The following is a 24,081-nucleotide window of genomic DNA, read 5'->3' as shown; positions in this document are numbered from 1 at the left end:
TTTAAAAGTAACCTTCCCAACACTGGGAACAGGCCATCATAAACAGAATAACACAATGAAATTAGATTAACGAGTGGCTTTCTGAACATACATAAAGTTTTAGTTTTGTCTGTGTGAGACTCAGAGTGTACCGTTTAGGTGCACGACCTTTATTGTGAAGCACAGTAAGCGGAAGCAGCTTGGGCTGTTGTGTGCAACTTGATGCCGGGTCCGAGCCGGACGCTGATGCGGATCTTCATCTCCAGACTTTTGGAAGTTGGGACTCTTTAAAGGTAACAAAGCCGACGCATTAAAAATTAATATTGAAATGTCTGCTAAATATTACATGAATATTGGCTTTTGCTTCACCAATAAGACAGCAAACAGCTCCGTGTCGCAGTGAAGCTAACGAGCTAGTTAGCTGAGCAAGTTGTAACAGGAATAACCACAGGCGTGTTAACAATGCATGTACTTTGATGTATCGCCTTTTTGGCTTCGTCTACTGTATCAAGAAAAATATTTTTCACTAGGCTTGTTTTTCAGAATCTTCTGGAATTTTGATTAAAATATCTAAGTGCTATTATTGCTATTTATTTCTCCCTTAATCTCGTAAACAGTTCCCAAATCTACATGGATGCTCTGTTTCTGATCAAGAATAGAGAAATGGAGGCTTTTACTTTGAAAGCTACCGTTTATCAAATGTAATTACCATTTAATTAAAAGGCAGCTTCGTGGAAGCAGATGCAGCTTTCATTTAAATTTTTGTTTGTGTAAGATGTAAAATTAAATATGTTGTAGTATGTTCATTTTTCTCGAGGAAAACTGTTGTACCATAAAAATAGGCGATCCTCCTGGAGTGACCCTGAAAACAGGGAAGAAATCTGCGGATATCAAAGCAACTGTTTGAATAGTTCAAGGTGCAGGAAACTGCAATGCAAAAGACAACGGTGTAAAAAAATGCTCCTCTTTCTTTTATCTGCAGACCACTTGTCCTTCCAAAGCCTGAGGCCATATAAAAGTAGAGATAATGCTTCCATCCTTTAAGCCAATCCAAACAGGCCACATATGTAAACGACACTCCTAAGGTGACATGCTGGCTCTCCTGTAGTGACTGTATTTGTTTTTTTTTCTTGCTGTGGAAAGAAGCTGTTTGCCTCACTTACTGTGATATTAGTGAGGCAAGGGGATGGTAATGGCTACAGGGTTGGGTGGACAGGGTATTTAGAACTGATCTTTGTGTCTTTCTGCCCCAGTTCCTTTAGTTGCGGCTGCTTGTTGACTCATTGAAGGAACATTCCCGATGGCGCACAGGGTTGCCTTAAGGGCCCAACACCCTCGGTCCATCTGGCTTATGGTGCTGCCGATGCTCCTCACCGTCCTTTTGGTGGCAGTTTGGGCAGAGGGCCAGGACTACTATGAATTGCTGGGAGTCAGCAGGGAAGCGACGACCAAAGAGATACGACGGGCCTTTAAGCAGCTGGCGCTCACCATGCACCCTGACAAAAACCCTGTGAGTTACACGGACAAACCACAATCCAGAAACACAAAAAAATGACACAGTAATTCTCTGAAATCTGTCGCGTCTCTATGAAACCCTGACAAAACTGATGCTTATCGACTATTTCAGGGTGACCCCTCAGCCCACGAGAAGTTCCTGCAGGTCAATCGTGCCTATGAAGTTCTGAAGGATGAAGACCTGAGAAAGAAATATGATAAATATGGAGAAAAAGGACTGGATGAGCAGCAGGGCAGACGCTATGAGAGCTGGAACTACTACAGATATGACTTTGGTAAGTAACCAATGGGATGTTACAACACTTGAATATTTTTACAATTGTTTGTATAGAAATCGTTTTATGAGGATATTGTAAAAAGAAAAGAATAGCTAGCTCTGCTGTGAACAAAGAGTTGTTCAGTATTTAAGTTCGTCTTTCTGTCCAGGTATATATGACGATGATTTGGAGATCATCACGCTGGACAGTGGAGACTTTGGTAAGATATAAAACATATTCTGTTTTTGCTTTAGTGTACAAATGAGAAAAACCTTCATCCTTTTTCGATTGTTTGATGTTTTCCTTTCAGAAAAAGCCAACACGTAAGAACTATGTAAATTTAAAGATTTCTCAAATTTATTTTGATTGGCTTTTGAAATCTTGTTGTTCTTGTTTAATGACAGACATCATACATTGCATAATTAACTTCAGAGGTGTCAAACACATTTTAGTTCATTGTCATACAGAGCCTGAGCTAATCTTAATTGTGCTGGAACAGAAAAACAGTGCAATGGCCCCAAACAACCAATCAACCCACCAAACAAACAAACTGTTTGTTTGTTCTTGTATAAAAACATTTTAGCACATTCTCAAATGTTCACATTTAGTTATCCACAATGAGCAGTCTGAGAGGACTGAAGAAAAATTATTTTGTCTGAAAGACAAAACACAGTACAAAGTCCAAAATCTAATCTGTAGTTCTCGCCCCTCAGTCTTATGTTTGACATCCCAGACGCACATTTATACACTTGTAATTACTATGTGCGGTTCCACACATTGTAATTGTAATAGTCCTACCCACTGTCACATAGACATCAGGTTCCATTCTTTCATGACGGATGTCTTTGTCTTCTTCTGATTTCAAATTCTCTGCTCATGAGTGAAGAGGCTCTCAGTTGTTTGTCTTGCATGCTGGATTGGTTCTAAAATGTTTTTTATCCTGAACTTATTTCATATCTTGTCATCAGACACAAAGAGCCTAATCTGGAAGTAAACCTGTCAGCAGCAAATCAAATTGAAAACACAAAGGGAATGTTTAATGGTTTTCTTGTTTGATTTTAGTTTTGGGTGAGCTGCAGGGTACAATTCAAACTTTGAAGTTTGGGAATGGCTGGTCCAACTCCAGAGTAACTGCTATTTGCTGTCTGTTTTTTTTGTGTGTGTATATATGTGCCGTAAACCTTTTTTCCTGTAAGTCTTCAGACCTTAGCATAAAGCAGAACAGCTGTGCAGCTTTCTCCAAACTGTAGTTTTACCCCACTCTTATCAGTGGGAGCAACAGTAAAAGGATTTCAAAGGCACCACGACACAAACACCGTGTGAGAAACAAGAGCGTAAACAGGTAGTGACTGACGTGTCTGTGTGTCTGCTTCAGAAGCAGCAGTGAACTCTGGAGAAATCTGGTTCATCAACTTCTATTTCCCACGATGCTCCCACTGTCACCAGCTGGCTCCGACGGTAACACTACACAAGAAACACACTAAACACACATCCTCAGTCTTGCACCCTTTTATGATTTTGTTTTCTTCTGTGTTATATATGCATCTGTTAGAAAAACATTCCTGGTTTTGTTAGTTTCTTGCTCAAGTTGTAACTTGATAATAATCACATAGACAGAGTTAGACTCTGTGTCAGACAGAGTGAGTTACTAAAATATGTACGTGTCTGTTTGCTTTGACCTTTGCATGTCACAGTGGAGGGATTTTGCCAAGGAGATGGATGGTGTGATCAGGATTGGAGCGGTGAACTGTGGAGACAACAATCATCTCTGCAGGAGGAAGGGCATCAACAGCTACCCCAGTCTGTACATATACAGATCAGGACAGGTGTGTTTGCTGCTTTTTGTAGCAAAAATGGATATAGCTCAACTTTGAAAAATGAATGTAGTACATGCACATACTGAGTTAGCTCAAGCACCTGAACACTACAAACCTGAGCAGGCACCAAGTAAAAGTTTCAATCGAACGTCGATAAATGAGTTTAACAGACTCATCAAAGTAATGACAAAAGCTTGAAACCAGTTGTATGCAGTTACCAGTGTTAGTCCATAATTGAACTTTTCCTATGATAGGCAAACAGCTTATTTATCCTTTGCCTCCTTTGTTTGTTTACACTAAGCAAAAAGTGCATGTTAAGGAAAATCAGTGAGTACGTTCTCATTCAAGGGTACATTTACTTCAACTACTGATGCTGTTGGAGAACCGTGTATAGCTTTGATTGCACTCTGTTGTGGATGCGGAGACAGACAGATGGAGACCCGACAGCCGAGTGGTTATTTCTGTTAAACCTCTTTGATGTTTGCTGCTTGAGGCACATGTTTAGTTGGTGCATTGTAATGTCACTTTTCCGCTGATGAGTTTGTGCATTCACACATTCACAAAGTAAAACCCAGACATAAAAGTTTGCGCTCACTGTTTGAAAGCTTTATTTAACATGTTCCATGTTTTGTTTCTTATAATTTCTTATCAATTCTTTGCATTTCTGTAGAGACCAGAGAAATTCAATGGGGAGCGCAATAGAGACAACCTGGTTCGCTTCTCCATGCAGTTCATCACTACAACCATCACTCAGCTCTGGCAAGGTGAACTACAACCCGCGACCACACTGAGATGAGCTAACTTTGTGTTAGCGAGCAGTCTGGCTAAACTTTCAGTGAAATACAGTCTGTGGAGAGTTTTTCTGTTGTTCGAGTTTATTCCTCATCCTATACGTACTAATGTTTTTTTTTCCAGGTAACGTGTTCAGCGAGATAGAGAGCGCGTTCTCGTCAGGGCTTGGCTGGCTGATCACCTTCTGCTCTGACAGTGGAGGTAACACATGTGCACAGTCAGCTTTTTTTTTGCATGCTAACACACACATACACACACATACAAGACTCTTTATGAAAAGACAGGCAGATGTGTCACAAATCAGTCTACATAACCATGTGCTCTGATACGTGGACACACAGAGTGTACTGGTGTTATCAAGCTTGTTGTTTAAAATAAATGGTGTTTGTCTCTTTTTCAGATTGCCTGGAGCCAAGAACGAGACAGAAGCTGGCAGGAATGTTGGTGAGACAACAGCAGTAATGTTTTTACAGCTGTTTATCACAGAGACATGCTGTGTCTGCTGAATAAATGAATTCACTTTAAAGATTTGAGCCAGTAGAGCATTTTATAAAGCCATGCAGGGAGGGGCACGCAGCTTTGGTTTTCAGTCTCCCACACCCATGACTCTTACACCTGAAATACCCACTCAGAGAAATGCTTAAATCCCACCAGACACACTGCAGTGTGATTCAGAAGAATCCCTGAATCTGCTTTGTGCGCCACATCACTTACATAAAATATTTTTTATGGAAGTTGCTTCAAGCTGCACGGAGCAGATAAGGAGGACAGTAAATCAGGCATAGAGAGAATCTAGTCAAATTATAAGGCCTGGTGCAGACTACATGCTCTGCTTCTAACGATCATTCAGATTTTATGTCATTTGAAGCTGTGTGAAGAACAGAACAAAACTGCTTTAGAGATGTGATATCACAGACACACAGCAGGTGTGTTTTATGGGATTGGTTAAATTGGCCCTGGATGGATTTAGAAATTTTCAAACACTTGAAGAGGTCATTTTTTTCCTCTAAAGTACTTGAGAAGAGAGAAAAGTCAGAGAGAGAGATTTTGAAATGACAAGGAGCAGGGGCATCTTACTACACGTAAAACGGCTGCAAAAAAAAAGATGTACAGGCAGAGCACAACGGTCAGCACAGCACAAAATTTGGGTCCTTCGCTCTAGTTAGCGGTCAGCGCAGCGCATGTCGCGTCCTATGTGAAAGGGCCTTGAGGATATATGTCACTAATAATGTTAACACTGTCCTACATGAAAGACAAAGACAAAAAAAAAGGCTTAAATGCTAAATTCTACTTATGTGAATGTGTCACCAAAGAGACCGTGTGTCTAACCACAGTGTTGCTGTGTGGCTCTTTATATTTTTCAAATGATAAGCTTTATTTGGGGCTGATGAATGACAGGCAAATGTTTTCTCTGAGGGGTTGTGTGTCATCTTCATGCATTTGTCCTCTAACCTTTTGAAGTGAGGACGTACTTTGGATTTCCAGCTTGTCATTCCAATCTAATAGCTGCGAGGAACAGCCTTGTAAACGATGTCTGTGTGTGACCGACAGACCTATGACAGTTAGTGTCGTCTAGGCAATTTGATTGAATCCTATAAAGGTAGCTCACTATCCTCAAGTTATGTTTCATTTGTAACGTACATTGTGTAATGTTAAAAATCTTTTAAAAAAATCTAACTTTTATTTGTAGTTCTATCATGACAAGTTTATTAGTAGCTGTGATGCTGATGTATGTGTTGTAATAAATACTACAGCGCCTGTTTGATCTCTTTATAACTGCTAAGTGTTTGTGTCTGAATGTAGGATGGTCTGGTTAAGGTGGGATGGATGGACTGCACAGCAGATGAACAGATCTGTGCAAGTTTCCAGGTAAGGGTCAGAAGTACTATAGTAATGGTACTTGCATGAGATATCTGTGTAGTTGGGTTTATATACAATGTAAGTGGGAGTATCATCTGCAAAGATGGGGGTAAATGGTTTCTACATAGTGCTTTTCTACTTTACCTCAGCACCCAAAGCACTTTATACAGCATGCCTCGTTCACCCTTTTTTCCACACATTCACACTCCAATGAGACAACAACGTGGTGTTCAGTATTTTACCCAAGAATAGTTTGACATGCAGACTGGAGCAACTAGGGAACAAACCAAACCTTCCAATTAGTAAATTAGTAGATGACCTGCAATACCCCCTGAGCTACAGCCAGGAGGGAGGATGATATTTTGTCAACACATAGTGCTCTGCTTAGAACTGACTTTAGACTGATTTAGTTATTTCCAGCAGTATCACCTGCTTGGCTAATCTTTCTGTTGTGTTTCAGGTGACCAGTGGAGCAACTGCTTTATTCCCACCTGGAAGTGCTTTGAATAAACCAGACAGTGTACTTGTAAGACGAAGAACACACTACTGTCTGTGCTAATACTGTGTATAGTACTGGAATACTGACTCTATGTGTATGTGTTTCAGTGGCTGAATACTCTGGACAGTAAAGAAATTTATAATCAGGTCATCAACCATCTACCTGATTTGGAACTTCTCACCAGCGACAGTTTCCAGGTATTCTGACTCCAGATGCACAGTCCACCTGTGCATAATACAATTACTTGTATTGTATTACAGCGCAATTCAATATAATACAGAAGTACAATGTAAAATTGTTCTGATGCAGTGTAACTTGTTTCGTCCAGAGTAAATTGGCCCATCATCGCTGGTTAATCAGTTTTACATTTGGTAACAAAAACTCTGCCTCCAACGAGTACAAGAAGCTACAAGCTTTCCTCCGAAATGACCACATACAGGTATCTGTCTATCTGACTGTCTGTGCGTGTCTCTGCATGTATCTGTCTGCCTGCCTGTCTGACTGACTGTTTGTCCTTCCAGGTTGGCAGAGTGGACTGTATAGCGGACTCAGAGCTGTGTCAGTCTCTTTACATTCATAAACCCTGTATGGCTGTCTTTAAAGGACTGGGAATCCACGACTTTGAGATCCACCATGGTCAGTACTACATTTGCATTGTACTGGGCTCAAAATGTGGTCATAAATATTTTGTACTTGTTAAAAAGATTTGTATGTGTAAAAAAAAATTTGTGCATGCGTAAAAAAGATTTGTGCGTGCGTAAAAAAGATTTGTGTGTGTGTAAAAAAGATTTGTGCGTGCGTAAAAAAGATTTGTGCGTGCGTAAAAAAGATTTGTGCGTGCGTAAAAAAGATTTGTGTGTGTGTAAAAAAAATTTGTGCGTGCGTAAAAAAGATTTGTGCGTGCGTAAAAAAGATTTGTGTGTGGACTTAGCCAAAAAAAACCCTGAAAGTTACAACTACGAATTTTGACCCTATTTTTCTTCCTTTCATCTGATTGGTGAATGTCATGTCAATCACAAATGTAACAATCCAATCAGAGAACAGATGGGTTTGGCTGTCGGAGGGGCGCTTTTTTTGAACTGCAGGTCTTTGAAGGGAATAAATGCCCTTTTACATGCCAACCCAGCGTTTTCCTTCATCACCACGAAGGAAAACAGTCTGTGGTCGTCCGAGTTTGGTGATTTTTGTGTCACAGGACTACGTGTTTAACACAGGGACTTCCACAGCCTTTTCAACAGCGCTGCGGACGCAGGGGGGGCAGTGTTTTGGAAATGACAGTCTTCATTACAAAGCTTTCTTCGTTATGAATTAGCATACATGTTTTTATTGAACATTTGAAGAACTAGCAAAAAAACCAGAAACTCTTGTAGAGGACATAAAGTCAGAGATAGAAAAGACAAGGAGCAGGTGCATCTAGTACAGGTAGAGCTGCTGCAAAAACCCACAGAGCCCAGCAGCCAGCAACAAATTCTGGATCCTTTGCTTTTAGTTAGCAATTAGCATTAGCAGCACATCCTGCGTCCGATGTGAAAGGACTTTTATGCTGCGCACTGTGACTCACAGCAATGGTCCTGGGTCAGCCCTGACTTTGTGCTAAACTAATCCTAAAGTAATAATGGTATTTCTAACCACTGACATACCACAACTTTATCCTTTCAACAGCTGCTGAAAGTTAGGGGACCTAACTGCTATCGGATATTTATATAGAGATTACCCTTCAAGGACCTGCAGTTCAAAAAAGTGCCCCTCCGACAGCCAAACCCATCTGTTCTCTGATTGGATTGTTTAATTTGTGATTGACATGACATTGACCAATCAGCTTAAAGGAAGAAAAATAGGGTCAAAATTCGTACTTGTAACTTGCAGGGTTTTTTTTGGCTAAGTCCACACACAAATCTTTTTTACACATACAAATCTTTTTTACAAGTACAAAACCGATTTACAAGTACAAAATATTTATGACCACATTTTGAGCCCATACATGTTGCTCTCCACTTGCATTTTATTTGTTTAAATTAGTTTGAATATCTCTGCATGTTTGAGGAGGACATGTACGTCTTGTCCAACTAGCAGTTTGTTACAAGGTTACAAGGATAGAGGAGTTCCAAAAAAGGGCTCATGTTATTATTTGAGGAGCCAGTTTGCTAAGGTTGGTTGAACAATGGCTTATTAAGTTAATCCGTTCAGAGAAGGTTTGCTCATCTGCATTAACTCGTGTGTTTTGTGTAGGCAAAGATGTGTTGTACAATATTGTGGGTTTTGCGAGGGACAGCGTTCGAGCTTTTGTCACCACTCTGGGGCCGGACAACTTTCCTTCAGACAGAAAGGAGCCGTGGCTCGTCGACTTCTTCGCTCCGGTTTGTATTTGACTACTTTAATCACAATTATGATGTTGTGCTTTTGGTGGCAGATTTTCACGTAGGTGGTTATTTTAGTGGTTAAAATGATTTATTAAGCTGTGACCTCAAAAGTGAACAACAAACTCTTCCTTTATTTATTTATTTACATTTGATTCACTACAAAAGAGTTTGTAGTTGTTGCATCTAAATCTTTTAGTTTTAGTTGATTAAATATTACGAGATTATAGTAGACTAAACCTAAAGTTGCTTCAGTGACTAAAATACAAAGTGTAAACCACTTTGGAACAACCAGTAAATAAATTGTAAAATATATCCATACTGTTCTCTTTCTTCTAAGCGTTGATATTTATGTTATATTTGGCTGAATGCGATTGAGAAGTTACACACAGCTGTGATAATGTGACAATTGACTGTAAAACATTGATAAAAGCCAATCGATGAGGCAAGTTACTCTTATCAGTCCAGATTGACTCACATTGATTGCATTGTCTTTTAGACGGAGTTATTTGCAAAGCTTTGGAAATCTGTCACAACACAAAATCAGGATCAAGTCTGAAAGTGAAAAAAAATAAATTTGAAACCCAAAAAAAGAAGTTAATGAAAACAAATAAATTATTTAAAATAAAATAATTATTAAAGAAAAAAATTGTATTTTTTTATTTTTTAAATATAAAAAATATCAGAATTTCACTTTGAAATAGCTTTTGACCCTGATGTAGCTTCACGTGACTGCATCCAGTCTGAGCTGGACTGGGATCGTTTGGAGACACGTCTCCCACCAGGCGAGCTATTTGTGCATTCTTCAGTTGCAAACAATATTCAATGCAATCACTGTTATTTTTTATTTATTTTATAATTGCAGGGTTTGACAGTTTAATACTATCTTTATTCTAGTGTGACTGAGCTATGAGCTAAGGGACCAAACGTAGCACAAGAGTAATCTGCTGGTTGCGCCAAATGTTTTTGGCACTGATGATGCAGCCAGTCAGAGTCCTTGTTTAACTTCAGGGCTGGTGGTGGTGCTACACCTACAACACAAACAGTCACTAACTCCGAGGCAGATATGGACCACTTTGTTGGGAGCATTGTGAGCTTGTAAGAGGCAAGAAAGACCCTGAAACACTGAGAACGCTGTGTGAACAAGGGCTAATTAATCAAGCTTTGTCAACCGTAGTAAAAACATTAAAAACCAAAAGTGAGAAAATGGGACTTAAAATCAGTTTTAATCTATTACCACTTTGTGAAAATTGAAGTTTGTAAATAGCACTAGTTAAAAACCAAACTACTGACGTGATAACGACCACCGACAGCCTAAATCCTTGGTAGCTCAGATTTGAACATTGGGTAAGAATTGTCGTTGCTACTTATTAACCTCACAAACATTTGGCTCTTGCTTGCAGTGGTGCCCCCCGTGTCGAGCTTTACTGCCGGAACTGCGAAAAGCTTCAATCCAGCTAGCTGGGCAGATGAAGTTTGGCACTTTGGACTGTACCATCCATCACAACCTCTGTTCTAGAGTAAGCACACACATCCGTGTATATTGTTGATTTTTAAGCTTAAGGCTAAAATGTGCCGACCAATTAGTAATTTACTTTTCTCTTTTTTCAGTATAATATTCAGGCTTATCCCACCACAGTGATCTTTAATGGTTCTTCTGTGCATGAATATGAAGGCCATCATTCAGCTGATGGCATCCTGGAGTTTATACAGGTACTACATCAAATACAACTGAAATGGCTCCTCTTTGCCTGGATTTTTGTCATCTGTACACCGTTTGGTCAAAATGTACCTTTAAGAAATTTACAGCTCCAGCTGTAATGAGTAATCTTTTTCAAATGAATCAGTAATCTAATCAAGTAATCGGATAAGAAATACTTGAGTTTCATTTATGAGCAATAATAAAAACTCAAAAGAGATTACAGGTCTTTCAGAATGAACTGCTCATTGGTTTCCATTTTGGAAATTGCAATATTTTAAAGTTTCACTGCATGTAAAAGAAGAAACCCAGCTAAACCCTTTAGCTGTATTTGCATACCATATTAATTTCATTTTTTTTTAAGAAAACGCTTTCTTAAATGCAAATATATATATATTAAACACATTTTTATTGGCTTGTGAAAAAAAGCTTTTATTTTTATATATTTAAATATTAGTGCAATTTAATTGATACAATATTTTATATTATTTCACTTTAATCTGAAATGTTTTATGAAAGCACTTGACGTTTATATGGTTTTTTACACCCCATGTCCCCCTTTAGACTGATCCCTGTTTACTGCAGGTATTGTTTCCATCTAAAATAGGACGGCTGCTGTCAGCCTTCAGAGAGCTGAACACGGGTTCGGACGAAGTTAACGGTTCATCTGAACATTTTAATACAACTTCTGGAGATTTACTGCAGATTTTTCTGTGTAAAACAAACAGCGGTGGACGGAGCAGCTACAAACTTTGCTTTTCTTTACGTCAGAGTTTGATGATCGGGTGTTTTGATGAAGGACTCCCGCTCGCTTTCCCCCACTAAAGATTAATGCCTTTTACCATTGGTGATCACAGGAACAGCCCTGCTGTTTACGTCACTAGAAACATTTTTCTTTCATTCTACCTGAGCTCAATGTCTCAGTAACGGCTCCGTCTCTTTGCTCTTTGTGGTGTGTAAACAGACTCCGGGTCCACGTTAAACTGCCAGCATCATCATCATTGCTGCTGTTGTGTTATCAGTGTTTTTGTTTAAAACTGAGGCCTGAGTGGGCTGAATGTTGTCCGACTTTTTATTCACACGCTGCTCCTAAACACATTTATTCTGAAGGTTTGTTTTAGTCACACCTGTGTTAAGCGCTCACGTTTACATCGTTTAACACATCAGTGCAATACAGAGCCGTGCATTAACCAAAGCATCGAAGCAAAGTTTGTGTTGAGAATTTTTTTATGATCAATTTTTTTTTATTACTCAGTGAATCATTGCAGCTAAAGGGCTCATCACCACTGTCAATATTATTACAAAATAACATTTGATGCATAGTATAATTTTTTTTCATTGCTGTTTTCCTTTGGTTGCCTTTGGTCTCAAAGTGGAGTATTTAAAAGACAGTGAGATCACAAAGGGCTTCTTTCTATCTCTGCAGGACCTGGTTAATCCATCGGTCCTGATTTTGGATCCTTCAAGCTTCACAGAGAAAATTAAAGGTAAAACCTGCTCCTGACAATAATAATGGATTGCATTTATATAGCGCTTTTCGAGACCCTCAAAGTGGTTTACAATTCCACTATTCATTCACTCTCACATTCACACACTGGTGGAGGCAAACCACTGGGGCAGGCTGACAGAAGCAAGACTGCCGCACCATCGGCCCCTCTGGCCATCACCAGTAGGCGGTAGGTGAAGTGTCTTGCCCAAGGACACAACGACTAAGACAGACAGAGCTGGGGATTGAACCGGCAGCCTTCCGGTTACAAGATGAGCTTCCTAACCCCCTGAACCACGGCCGTGACAATAAACTGCTTCTTGCACAAAGGGCTAGTTGCAAAGACTTTGAACAGCACTGTTGTAAAAGAACTTGACAGCTGCAATTGCTGTTTTATGAAAACTACCCATTCCCATCTTTCAGTTTAAAGCACCATAGAGGCCGGATTATTAAAGTTAAAGTCTAACACAGTGGTCTGTTTCTCTGCTGCAGGTCGAGATGAAGGACAGATCTGGGCGGTAGATTTCTACGCTCCCTGGTGTGGTCCCTGTCAGGCTCTGATGCCTGAATGGAGACGCATGGCCCGGGTATAACTCACTTTACATGTGCCATATATAGACCATAGACACAAACTGAAAGAACACAAGAAGGAGAGCTGTATAAACTTTAAAGGTCATCTAGCTGCTTCACTCTACTGTCACCTGATCAGTAAACTTCAGTAACCCTGAGCCACTGGAAGCTCGAGCCATGACACGGCCTCCAGCTTGTTCTGCTGTTGTATGCTTTAGATGAACCTTAGTAGACACTTTTTGTATTTTGTTTTCAGAATGTACAAAGGTCTCAATTTGCCATTCATAATTTTCCTGCTCTCTCTTTGATAGATTTGTTTCTGCAGCATGACCTGTCCTTGACAGTTAATGGCATATTTCTAAAAACTGAGCTGAGATTCTTTCCTTTAAACCCATATTTATTGTATAACATAAGCTTGAATGCGATTTATTAAACAGTTAAAATAGCCAAATTGTGCCCTGGTCCAAAAATATATGAACCTTAAAGGAAAGAAATTCAGTTTAGATGTCAGTTTTAAAATTAATACCTATGACTGAATCTGCACAACTCCACAAAACAGTGAATTTGTGAAGAAAACCAGGAACATTGGGATTTTGTTTATGAACCTAAAGCAAGTGACAGAAATCAGCAGATGAAAACAGAGGGTCAGGACTCAGCTAGCAGAAGGAGAGAGCAGCCTCTAACCTGACGCCGTCTTGGTTTCCATCCAGCTGCTTTCAGGTCAGATCCTGGTCGGTTCGGTCGACTGTCAGCGCTTTCAGTCGTTCTGTCAGAGCCAGAGTGTGAGAGCATACCCAGAAATCCGCCTGTACCCTGGAAACAGCCGGCAGCCAGATCGCTATACGTATGTAACTCACTTTACATGCTCAGATGTCGGGAAATGAATATTCCCAGGAGATGAGAATATGGATATGAGTTTCATCACAACATCTCAGATGATCAGAATTATTTGTTTTACCTTCTTACATCTTCTTTTTACTTAGATTATTGATTACTGATTTCCTTTTCGCCTGCCTGTCTCTGTAGGAGTTATAATGGTTGGCACAGAGATGCCCATTCACTGAGAACATGGGCACTGAGGTGAGATGCAAGTTGCCTTTTCTTGTCTTTCTGTATTTCTTTAGGGTTTTTCTTTCTTTCTGCAGTAAAAGAACCAATGAAATGGGACGTGTACAGTGTTAATAGTTGAGTTATTCTCTTGTGTGTACAGTTTTTTACCCAGAGCCTCTGTGGACCTTACTCCAGAGACCTTCAGATCTCTGGTTCTGTCAGGTCGGGATCACTGGGTCCTGGACTTTTATGCCCCCTGGTGCGGACCCTGTCAACACTTTGCCCCGGAGTTTGAGGTCCTAGCTCGGGTGTGAAAACTTTGCTTCTCTGCATGAATCTTGTTGCTTTTTTTCTGCAGTGACTGATGAGACAAACCGAAAGTAAACTTCTCCAACAGACTGTGGGACGAAGCACAAATTAAGAGTTTCTTAAAAGTATGGTTTTCTTGTAGTCAAGAGTCCTGCAGTCATGCTTTTTGTGTGTGTGCGATTGACAGATGCTTAAAGGCGAGGTCCGGGCAGGGAAGGTTGACTGTCAGGCTCATTATCAGACCTGTCAGTTAGCTGGAATCACCGCCTACCCAACTGTCAGATTGTACCCATACCTGGGAAAAAAGAGGGTAAGCACACACACACACACACACACACACACACACACACACACACACACACACACACACACACACACACACCGTGACTAGCACTGTCACTTCAGAGTAAGAATGTTCTAGGATTAGACTTCATGGCTGTAGCCTCTTTTTATTTTGTAAAAGTTGTGTTGCTTGCCATGTTTTTCTCCATGCTTCAGTTTTTTATGTTTGTTTTTATTTTGTTTTGGTGAATCTGTCTTCTCCCAAATATTTTTGTTAATTAGGAATCAACTCCTGATTTTTCCCCATTCTAACATTTTGTCCATCAAATACCATTTAAAAAAAAGTAAAAGCAAGGTTTATAATCTAATGTTTTATATTCATCACCAAAAAAAGAGCTCAGTTTACTTTTATAAAACAAAAGAAAAGCAAAAAGCACAGCCTTCATCATCAGATTTGATGGGAAAGAATCAGTTATGGATTGACTTAATAGTGGAAAAGATTATAATGTGTGTGTATGTGTGTGTTCTGACAGCATGAACAGAGTGGGGAGCATATCAATAGCCGAGACGCTAACGTGATCGCTGACACCGTCAGACAGCGGCTACAACAGCTGTTGCCACGGTTACACAATAAGCCAAAGGTAAGTGCCGGTTAACTTCAAGCACAAATCAACCCAGCCGCTGAACTGGAGTCTGACACGTTTGTATGTTGTAGGATGAGCTGTGATGGAAGCGGGCGGTACTGTGAGGAAGATGAGCCACCTGATTGGTCAGGTAGAGACAGAAGTGAATTTGATTGGCCCAGCAAGATGATCAATCGGTCAACACTCCTTTATAGAAGCTACAGCTGGAACACTGGGACCGACTGTTACCTGCTGTGCTGAATGTACTGAACACTTCTGCCTTGTTTATGTTTGGTTTATAATTGTCTCCATTGTTTCTATTTACTCTATGAAGTAAAACTTTGGGACACTGTGTATTGATCATGTTACTGACACATACACACACACTCACCGATCCAATTGTTGACATAGTGTTGTATTTTATTGCTCATGTAAAAACTGTTTGAGAATAAAACGGTTCGTTTCTGTTAGATGTGTGTGCATCCCTGTGAGTTTTACAACCATCCCTGCAGGTTAAATTCAAAGTATACAAAGATGTTGACAAGATTCAGAAAAAAGAAATAATCACAAAGTATTAACTCTTTCAATTACTTTGTTTTTTTCTCAAGCAAAAGTGCCATGCATTTCAATCTCATGGTTTCTCAACACTGTTGCTTTTCTGTGTGTCAAACTGAGTTTTTGGGGATTGGATAGGGGTGCATCCAGAGGGACATGAGGTGGCAATAGCCCCGCTGAAAACATGATCGTCCACCTCAATGCTCTGTATGGACCCCAGAACGTAAACACACAGCTGTAGATGTTTTCTTAGTTATTCACACTTTGACCAGCAGGTGTCACTGTTCACTCACTGTTCACTCACTGTGTCATCTGGCTGAAAACTGTAGGAGACAGGAGCTTAAGAAAAGTTGGATTGACAAGATAAATACGTGCAGACAGGGTTTATAAAGTCTCTGAAAAGAGCTCAGAATATATCAAGGATTGGGTGCCCGCTGAAATCCTCAGTAAAAAAAAAAGGTTTATACTGTTAATGCGTTAAAGTTAATTAGATCATTAATTACTTGTTATATGTAATATGTATTCCCACAGAAAAAACAAACAAATAAAACTGATGCATTTATCTTGTGCTCTTGGAAATTTTACACAAATAAAAAACAAAACAAAAGCAACAAACTGTATTGAAATAATTTGGAGCTTTTTAATGGTTTGTAATGGCTGTGTATCTTAAGAAGGGCAGCAGGTGTCACTGTTGCTTCTCTGTGCAGTGACTTCCCCAGAAAAGAGTTGATCAGGAAACAGAACCTGTGCACTGATTCAACTTTTGGAACACGGGCTTATCCACAACGGACCTGAGTCACATTACATTACCATGAGAACATTACATTGTGTCACGGTTCTGTATTATGTGGTCTGAAGAAAACTAATCTACTATACTCAGTGTTGGGGAGTAACGGAATACATGTACCGCCGTTACGTATTTAAAATACAAAATATGAGTAACTGTATTCCGTTACAGTTACCGTTTAAAAAGGTGGTATTTGGAATACAGTTACTTTGTTGAGATAAATGGATTACACGGCAGTACTTTCCTGTTTCATATTGTCGCGGGTCAGGACTGTTTGGTTTTGTTTGACAGCTACGTTCTGTTGTTCCAGGTGGCAGCGTTACAGTTGCCATGGTTACAGGGTGACACTCTCTCTCTGCGTGTTTCCTGGGTGAGAGAGCGCCTTTTTGTTGTTGTTGTTGTGCTAAGCTAACAGGGAGAAAAAGGCGAGTAGAAAAGTACGAGTTGTCATCGAGCAGAAACGGGAGCTGGAAGCATGTAAATATAATAATAACCACTGCAGCCAAGAAGAGTGCCTGCCCAGTTGTAAGCTATTAAGACTCGACTGTACGCTGTGTTCGTGTTTTCCTCCGAAACAATAATTTCCGTTGGAGCAGCCTTTCAACGCCTCTCTCTGTCTCTCGCAAGCAAAGTTGACCCAGACAACAAAGTAAAGCTATTTTTCGGCTATGAGCCCAACTCGGAACCCGCCGTATTAGTCAGAGGTCCCTTTACTACGCTTCGGAGCCGCGGACCTTCAGTAACAATAATAAATCACAGCAATAGTACATTCACATAGTTGTAAACAGCATGATAATATATTAAGTAATCCAAAGTATTCAGAATACGTTACAGAATACATTTTGGGGCATGTATTCTGTAATCTGTAATGGAATACATTTTAAAAGTAACCTTCCCGACACTGACTATACTATACTCAATAAATTAAGCTGTAGATAGCAGCTGGTCTGCTAACCTTGTGAACTGAAGCCTAAAGTTCATCCATGCCTTCGGTAAGACAGAAAAAGGTGGTGATATTAATGTTTCTGTGCATATAATTTTCATCGAATCTGTCTCTGATGATCACACTGGGAAACTGGCCAGGTTCACATTAAAGATTTCTTGATGATAATGAGAAACTCTTCTTTGTCTTCTGTAGCAGTAGGTGAGAGTCTACCTCAAAAGTAAAAATCTACTAAGCAGCAGTGATGCTTATATCTGGCTAATTTGCACCATAGTGTAAAAGATGAATGTAGCCTCTGGCTCTGAGAAGCAAAGCCAATTCAGGTAATGCCTTTTAGTGGCCACCAGGGGGGGATACCTGTTGCATGAAAAACCCTGTAGAAGTCTTTGGGGAAAGGGCTCTCAGCTCTGACTGCAGTAAGCACTTTCCTGATGGGCTCACTCATTTTGGTTCATACCTAATATAACATTATTTCCATTTTATACATTTTGGTCATTCTAAGAGTCAGAAAGCAGGATTAACTGGATATACGTCTTGGCTAATGACTCATGATTTTTAAGTTGTTAGCTAACAAACGTGCTTGCTGGTTCCAGTTTGAAAACGCCAACACTGTGATGTGATGACAGTGAAAACTTTCTTCTCAAGGAGTTCACAAACCAGTGACGTCACAGTAGCTACACCCATCTAAATCCATGTGATTCGTGAAGATTATTCTTGATTTTGCTGATAACCTATTTGTTTGGCAACAAATCACATCTTGGGCATAACCAACAATTAATCTCATCCCAGTGGGAATGCGAATTTCGCAGTAATCCATCCAGTTGGTGTTGAAAACAGAAAAAAGGTCAAACATAGTCCTGTGAAAAAAATATTTTCCCAGGGCTCTGTGCGGCCCTGTGAAAGTGCATGCCATGATTCAATTGTTTGTAGAACCACCTTTAGCAGTAATTATAAGTAAGTTGAAGTAATTGCTTCTGTAGGACTTTATCAGTCTCTCATTGTTGAGGAGGAATTTTGGCCCGCTCTTCTTTACAAGGTCCCACTACAGTATTTGAGCTCTGGACTTTGACTGGGCCACTGCAACACCTCGATTCATTGATTTTTCAGCAATTGTGTTGTAGATTTGAGATGTGCTTGGGATAACTGACCTGTTGCTTTACCTCATATGGGCCAAGTTTAGCTGTCAGACAGATGGCCTCACATTTGACTCTAGAACACTTTGGTTTTGGTTTGGTTCATGGTCAACTCAGTGACTGCATGGTGCCCAAGCCCTGCAGCTGCAAAACAAGCCCAAATCATCACCCCTTTACCATCGCCACTGACAGCTCCTATGAGGTGTTTGTTTTCGCTGAATGCTGAAAATGTGTTAAGACACCTGAGAATGCTGCACACCTACAAACTGCCAAAACTTCTGATTTTATAGAGTTGTTTTGATTAGCAGGACCTGGTTGCTACTTACCCTATGCGGTAGATGAAACGTGAGAGGATCACTGAGGTTAGCGTGGTTCATTTTATGGGGGACATGAAAATTAAATTACTTTATGTGTCCATGTGATCAGTGACACCTATAAAAAATATAATGCTAGGCATTTGTGTTTCAGGTCTACCTTTAGTAATTCACCTGTTACACAAACCTTACACATTATACTGTTGGACAGCATCACGTCCCTCTCTATATAAATCTGTATATAATTACATACAAGTGTAACCATCAGACATAGAAATTCTCACAGTCTGGAAAAGACCAATAGTTAAAATGTTCTCTATTACTGTAATTACCTAAATGACCTTAGATACTTTCCACTTGAACATTATTAGAGGAGGACATTTCTATGTAGTCCCCCCCTTTACCTCTTTCTCTCTCTCCGTTTTGTGGGCAGTTGGAGGTCAGCATTGACGCAGCACTGCTCCATAAACCACTGGAATCACTTACTGCGTGTGCATTCTATTGTTTCATTATGTGAAATGGAGCAACAAGTTGGACAAACACTCGCTGAGTTATTGTGGGAACCGACCTGGTAGTCCTGTGCGTGTGTGTTTTGATGATGATGTCAGATTACTTTCCGTGTTGGACGCTTGGAGATTTGGCTGGCCATATTTGAGTTGGAGAGCACCGCTTCCTGTGACGCTGTGTGCTGCATAGAACAAACTTTTACATGCCTTATCACAATGATTAACACACAAGAGAAAATCCTGCCAGAGTAGCTCTGTGTACGTTTAAGCTGTTTAATTTTAGCATTAAATAACATCATTAAGAGAAAAAAGATTCCACATTTCCATAATCATTTGTTGATGTTGTTAACACTGGAGAAATTTCATTTAACCTTTAACACCACCAAGTGTTAAACAAGACCCTGAAACCCCTATTAGCACAACTCCAAGACCACTAAATTTAAGACAACATCATGATCTGAAACACAGGAAAAAAGGATTGGACAGAAAAAACAGGGCATATATCAGACCAAATGAGGGATATGTATAATACTGGAATGAACTATAACTGAAGCACTGGTACTGGATGAAACCCTGTTAAAACTAGTGCCCCAACACCAACAAGAAATAGTGGCCAAAAAAAATTCAGAGAAGGTGGCTAACAAACAGATATTTAGCCAACTATGCCAAAACATCACAAGATGGAAACACACTAGGGCTAAAAATAATAACTAATCTGAATCAGGACTGCAACATCAAAAGGTTAGAAGACCAAAATATGGCAAATACCAGACTGAACTGGCGACAAAGCATCAGTGGATACTGGCTCAAATCAGGGTTTGAATTATACTAAGAAAAAACATTAGATTGGAAAATATTGAAAGAAAAATTAATAAAGGCAGCAAAACAGAAAAAAGGACTAAACATTATGTCATAACTGACCAAACTAGGGCTTAAACCCCCCAAAACACTAATACCAAGCCCTGGCCTAGAAACCTAGGTCAGGATATCAATGGGATATCAATCCCTGCTAGGTGACTATGGTTTCAAACCACGAGTCCAAAAACTAGAGCTAAAATGTAAGGTGATAACATATAAAACTCCTAACACATTACAAAATTATTAAATTGATTTATAGATAGAGATATATAGATTAAACCCTGGCTAAGACATCAGAGTAATTCTGACCAACATGTGAAACAACATAACCAAAATATTGGATTACACCTGCTACAGAGACTCATTAAGCAGGGATGTCAAACTGTATGTGGGCCACATTCAGCCCACTTTGATCTTAATGCGGGCGAGTGAAACTGTTCTTTCTGTCATCATAAAAATCTTTAATTAACATATTGAATCCCTGAGATATCCTAATATAAAACAGAGAAAAGCAATTTCTACAGCACGTCTCAGTCTTTTTACATGATAATTTGTAAAATTACAAAGTTCTGGTTGCTCACTGTCCAGACTGTCCTGTAGTTTCAAAACAAAATTTTTGTTGATTGAACTGAAATATCTAAATTAGAAAGTAAAACACAGGAAATTTTCTGACATTTAATTGTTTGTCTATTATTTTCTGTCTATTACAGTTTCGGTGTAATATGAATGGCTGTGGGGGGGGGGGGGGGGGGGGGGGGGGGGGGTCTTTATTAGCAGAAAAAAGCTGTAAAATGTCTGATAATATAACTTAAAGTCCAAAAATGTATGTCCTCCATCATATTTTCCAAAGCTGTCTAGCGGGCTGGATTGGAGTCTTTGCTGGGTCGATTCGGGCCACCGGGCCTCATATTTGACACCGTGCATCAGAGAGTCTGATAAAACCCTAACCCATTATTGTTGGGTCTTTACCTTACAACCAGACCCCAAACGGTCCCAGTAGATGGCCACCCCTCCCTGAGCTTGATTCTGCTGGAGGTTTCTTCCTGTTAGAGGGTAGTTTTTCCTTCCCACTGTCACCAAATTCTTGCTCATAATATAATTATTGGGGTTTTCTTTGTATTACTGTAGAGTCTTTACCTTACCATACCAATCACCTCGAGGCAACCACTTTTGTGATTTGGCACTATATAAATATTATAAATACTATATTATATTGAATGTTGATAATATTGTATCAGTATCAGTGAAGCTATAGGAAAAGCTAGGGCAAAAACACCCTAGGATATGGCAATATACCAGACTACATCAGATTCATGTTGCATAGAAAAAAAATGAAAAAGGGTTAAAACATTGACGAGAAAATTGACCAAGCTAGCACTGAAACGTTGTCAAGTGCTCTTACAAAACGGGCTGAAATACAACCAAATATTTGACAGCACCAGATGTGATGACACATGAGAAAAGCCAAAGAAACATTTCTACTTGTGCTTTTTAGTTTTATTTCAATGAGTGTTTAAGAACTTGATGAACAGATGTTGGGGGGGGGGAAAAAAAAAGGATTTAAAGCAGCTTTAACTTCTGTCAACAAGGTCGGCCGGTGTCAAACTCTCTGCTGTGTCAGCATTCAGGAACATGAATAGAACCACTCAGCCTCCAGAAACAGACTACACCTTATCCCAGCACCAGGTGTGTTTTCAGTCAGGCAGTCAGCTGAAGTCAACACGGAGCACAGACCAGAGAGGACAAGAGCGTGGAGGACTAAAGCGGAGGAGGATAAGGAGGTGTAATGGCAGTAAATCCATGAAAACATTTTCTCTTCCCTCTCATGGAAACTGCAGCTGAGAAAACACTGCTGGAAATTAGTACTCAGGAACTACTGGAAGCAGTACAAACACACACACACACACACACACACGCACAGTGGCTAGTTCATGCGGCTACTGGTCTGCTTTGTTAAACTTTACTCCCATCAATAAGAAACACTGAAATTCTGAGAGTTCAGCTTTATTGCTTTTAATCTGGTGTAGTTCAAGGTGGTGAAGCCCTATATGAGCCTTTATGGTATGAATCAGCCTCAATTTTAAGGCCGATTTTTAAAACAAAACAAAAAAACCCCAAAAACAGACACACTCCAGCTTATCTTGTCTAAATGTTTAATGGTTCACACTGCTACGAGAAGTCCAGAATTCAACATATCAGGGTGTTAGTACAGAGTAGTGTGGCACTGAGTGTTAGTGTGTTTACATGAACAGAGTTACTGTGCGATAATGAGAATACTGTTTATTTGAGGCTGTGTTCAGACAGCAGCAGCAGCAAATTGCAGTTCAATTAAAAAAAAAAAAAAAAAGAAAAGAAAAAGACTTTGCTCACTGATCACATCTGTCAGAGTAGGGACAGCACAGGTGGGAATGGTAACAGTTTGGATGGCTGCTGTGACAACAACAACAAAAAAAGTTTTTCAAATGACTTTAAAAGTAGAGGTGATGCTCATACATTTTTCAGATGTAAGAGATTAACATCCAAGGAAAAGTCTGCAAAGCCTGCCATTCCTCTGAGAAGAAAACCACAAAACACACACACAAAAGGGAATGCTTAGGGCAAATGACGCCAACTTACCTTGGTCACACGACCAACAGTAGAGTATTTTTATTGTCAATCTGTGCAAAAGCCATTATTTTATATGCTTCATCATCATTATATCCATTCCCCAGATTTTGTGGCCAACCCAACAGCACATTATGTCAAGGTAATGCACTTCATGTGTGCTACATGTCAGTATATAGTATGTGAATATCATAATGGGAATACGTTTTTACTTTGCCTCTTGCACAAAGTCAATGGCTGCGTCCACAGAGAACTCCAATAAAAGCCTAGAGTTTAGTCGCAACAAAAATAACGTGTTACAAAGTCCCTTTTTTAATATCTACCTACAATTTTAAACGAGAAATGTTAAAACTGGTTAACCATTCCGTTTTCTAACATTTCCAACATGATTTTTTTTTTTATTATATTTTTGGATTCTACTCAGTTAGCTTTGGATGATTCTCAGCTCAAGATAATCCTTATTTTTCTTGGCCTTGGTGCAGTCTATTTTAGCTCCCTTCGCATGCCATTCAAGATCACCTTCTTCTGATTGGCTGCCCTTCATAAATAGGTTTGGACATAATGTTGGTGGAGCTTTTGTGCTCCACAAGAGATATGTACCAATACAGGATCCATGTAATACAGATTAATATTACCGAATTTAAGAGAAATGCAACAAGCACACATTTAAGGACTTTTTGTCTGCCATCGTGTGTGTTTTCTGACTCGCGACTGTCATTTTATGAATTTATCACATATTCATAATTTTTTTTAGTCAAATGATGAAAGACCCCTTGCAAATATAAAAAAGGTTTTATGGCCCACAGTTGGCTTTCACATGTACTGAGATGTGTATGTAAATGTATGAATATTTTTGGTGCAGAACGTCCAGTTTTGGATATATCAGACATAGAAACATTGACACTACCAACACTACAGTTCTGACGAGGGTGACGCCATCAGCGTTTACATCCTGTCACGAGCAGACGCAGGCATCCTTATGCACGGTGATATGGTGGATTACATTTTATTTTGGGGTGAACTCTCTCTTTAAGTTACGGTCACATTCCTCTTCTATTTAAAATTTTACTTAGAAAAAAAAAAAGTCTTTATTGGTCACGGTGTGGGTCGCACAAATATAGTACTAATTTTTAACAGGTACCAAAACAGTAAATTCATGTTAGAATATGTTTGCTGGTCAGATTTGAGGGGAGAATAAACATTTGTTAAACAAAAGCATAATGGAACTGATGTCCTACATCTGCCCCCCACCCCCATAATGCCCACGTAAACCATCAGCCAACAAG

At 39.6% G+C, this 24,081-nt stretch overlaps 1 protein-coding gene across 1 annotated transcript; it reads left to right on the top strand.

Moving 5' to 3' along the window:
• Positions 1–203: 203 nt before the first annotated feature.
• On the top strand, positions 204–15,487 carry dnajc10 (DnaJ (Hsp40) homolog, subfamily C, member 10). The gene is made up of 25 exons (XM_085374252.1): positions 204–272; positions 1,233–1,489; positions 1,607–1,769; positions 1,921–1,971; positions 3,127–3,209; positions 3,446–3,577; positions 4,239–4,332; positions 4,484–4,561; positions 4,761–4,804; positions 6,164–6,229; positions 6,681–6,746; positions 6,827–6,916; positions 7,048–7,158; positions 7,241–7,355; positions 8,949–9,076; positions 10,480–10,596; positions 10,688–10,789; positions 12,202–12,262; positions 12,754–12,848; positions 13,542–13,675; positions 13,858–13,911; positions 14,042–14,189; positions 14,378–14,500; positions 15,006–15,113; positions 15,188–15,487. The coding sequence occupies exons 2-25, from the start codon at positions 1,280–1,282 to the stop codon at positions 15,197–15,199; spliced, it is 2,385 nt and encodes a 794-aa protein (XP_085230378.1). The 5' UTR covers positions 204–272; positions 1,233–1,279; the 3' UTR covers positions 15,200–15,487.
• The last annotated feature ends 8,594 nt before the right edge of the window (positions 15,488–24,081 follow it).

The sequence above is a fragment of the Diplotaxodon limnothrissa genome, linkage group LG16 (genome assembly GCF_057381915.1).
Source record: "Diplotaxodon limnothrissa isolate DT_005_m linkage group LG16, D_limnothrissa_male_GT1.1, whole genome shotgun sequence".
Classification (NCBI taxonomy): domain Eukaryota; kingdom Metazoa; phylum Chordata; class Actinopteri; order Cichliformes; family Cichlidae; genus Diplotaxodon; species Diplotaxodon limnothrissa.
Note: the sequence above shows the minus strand (reverse complement) of the source record. Positions and strands in the feature narration are given on the sequence as shown.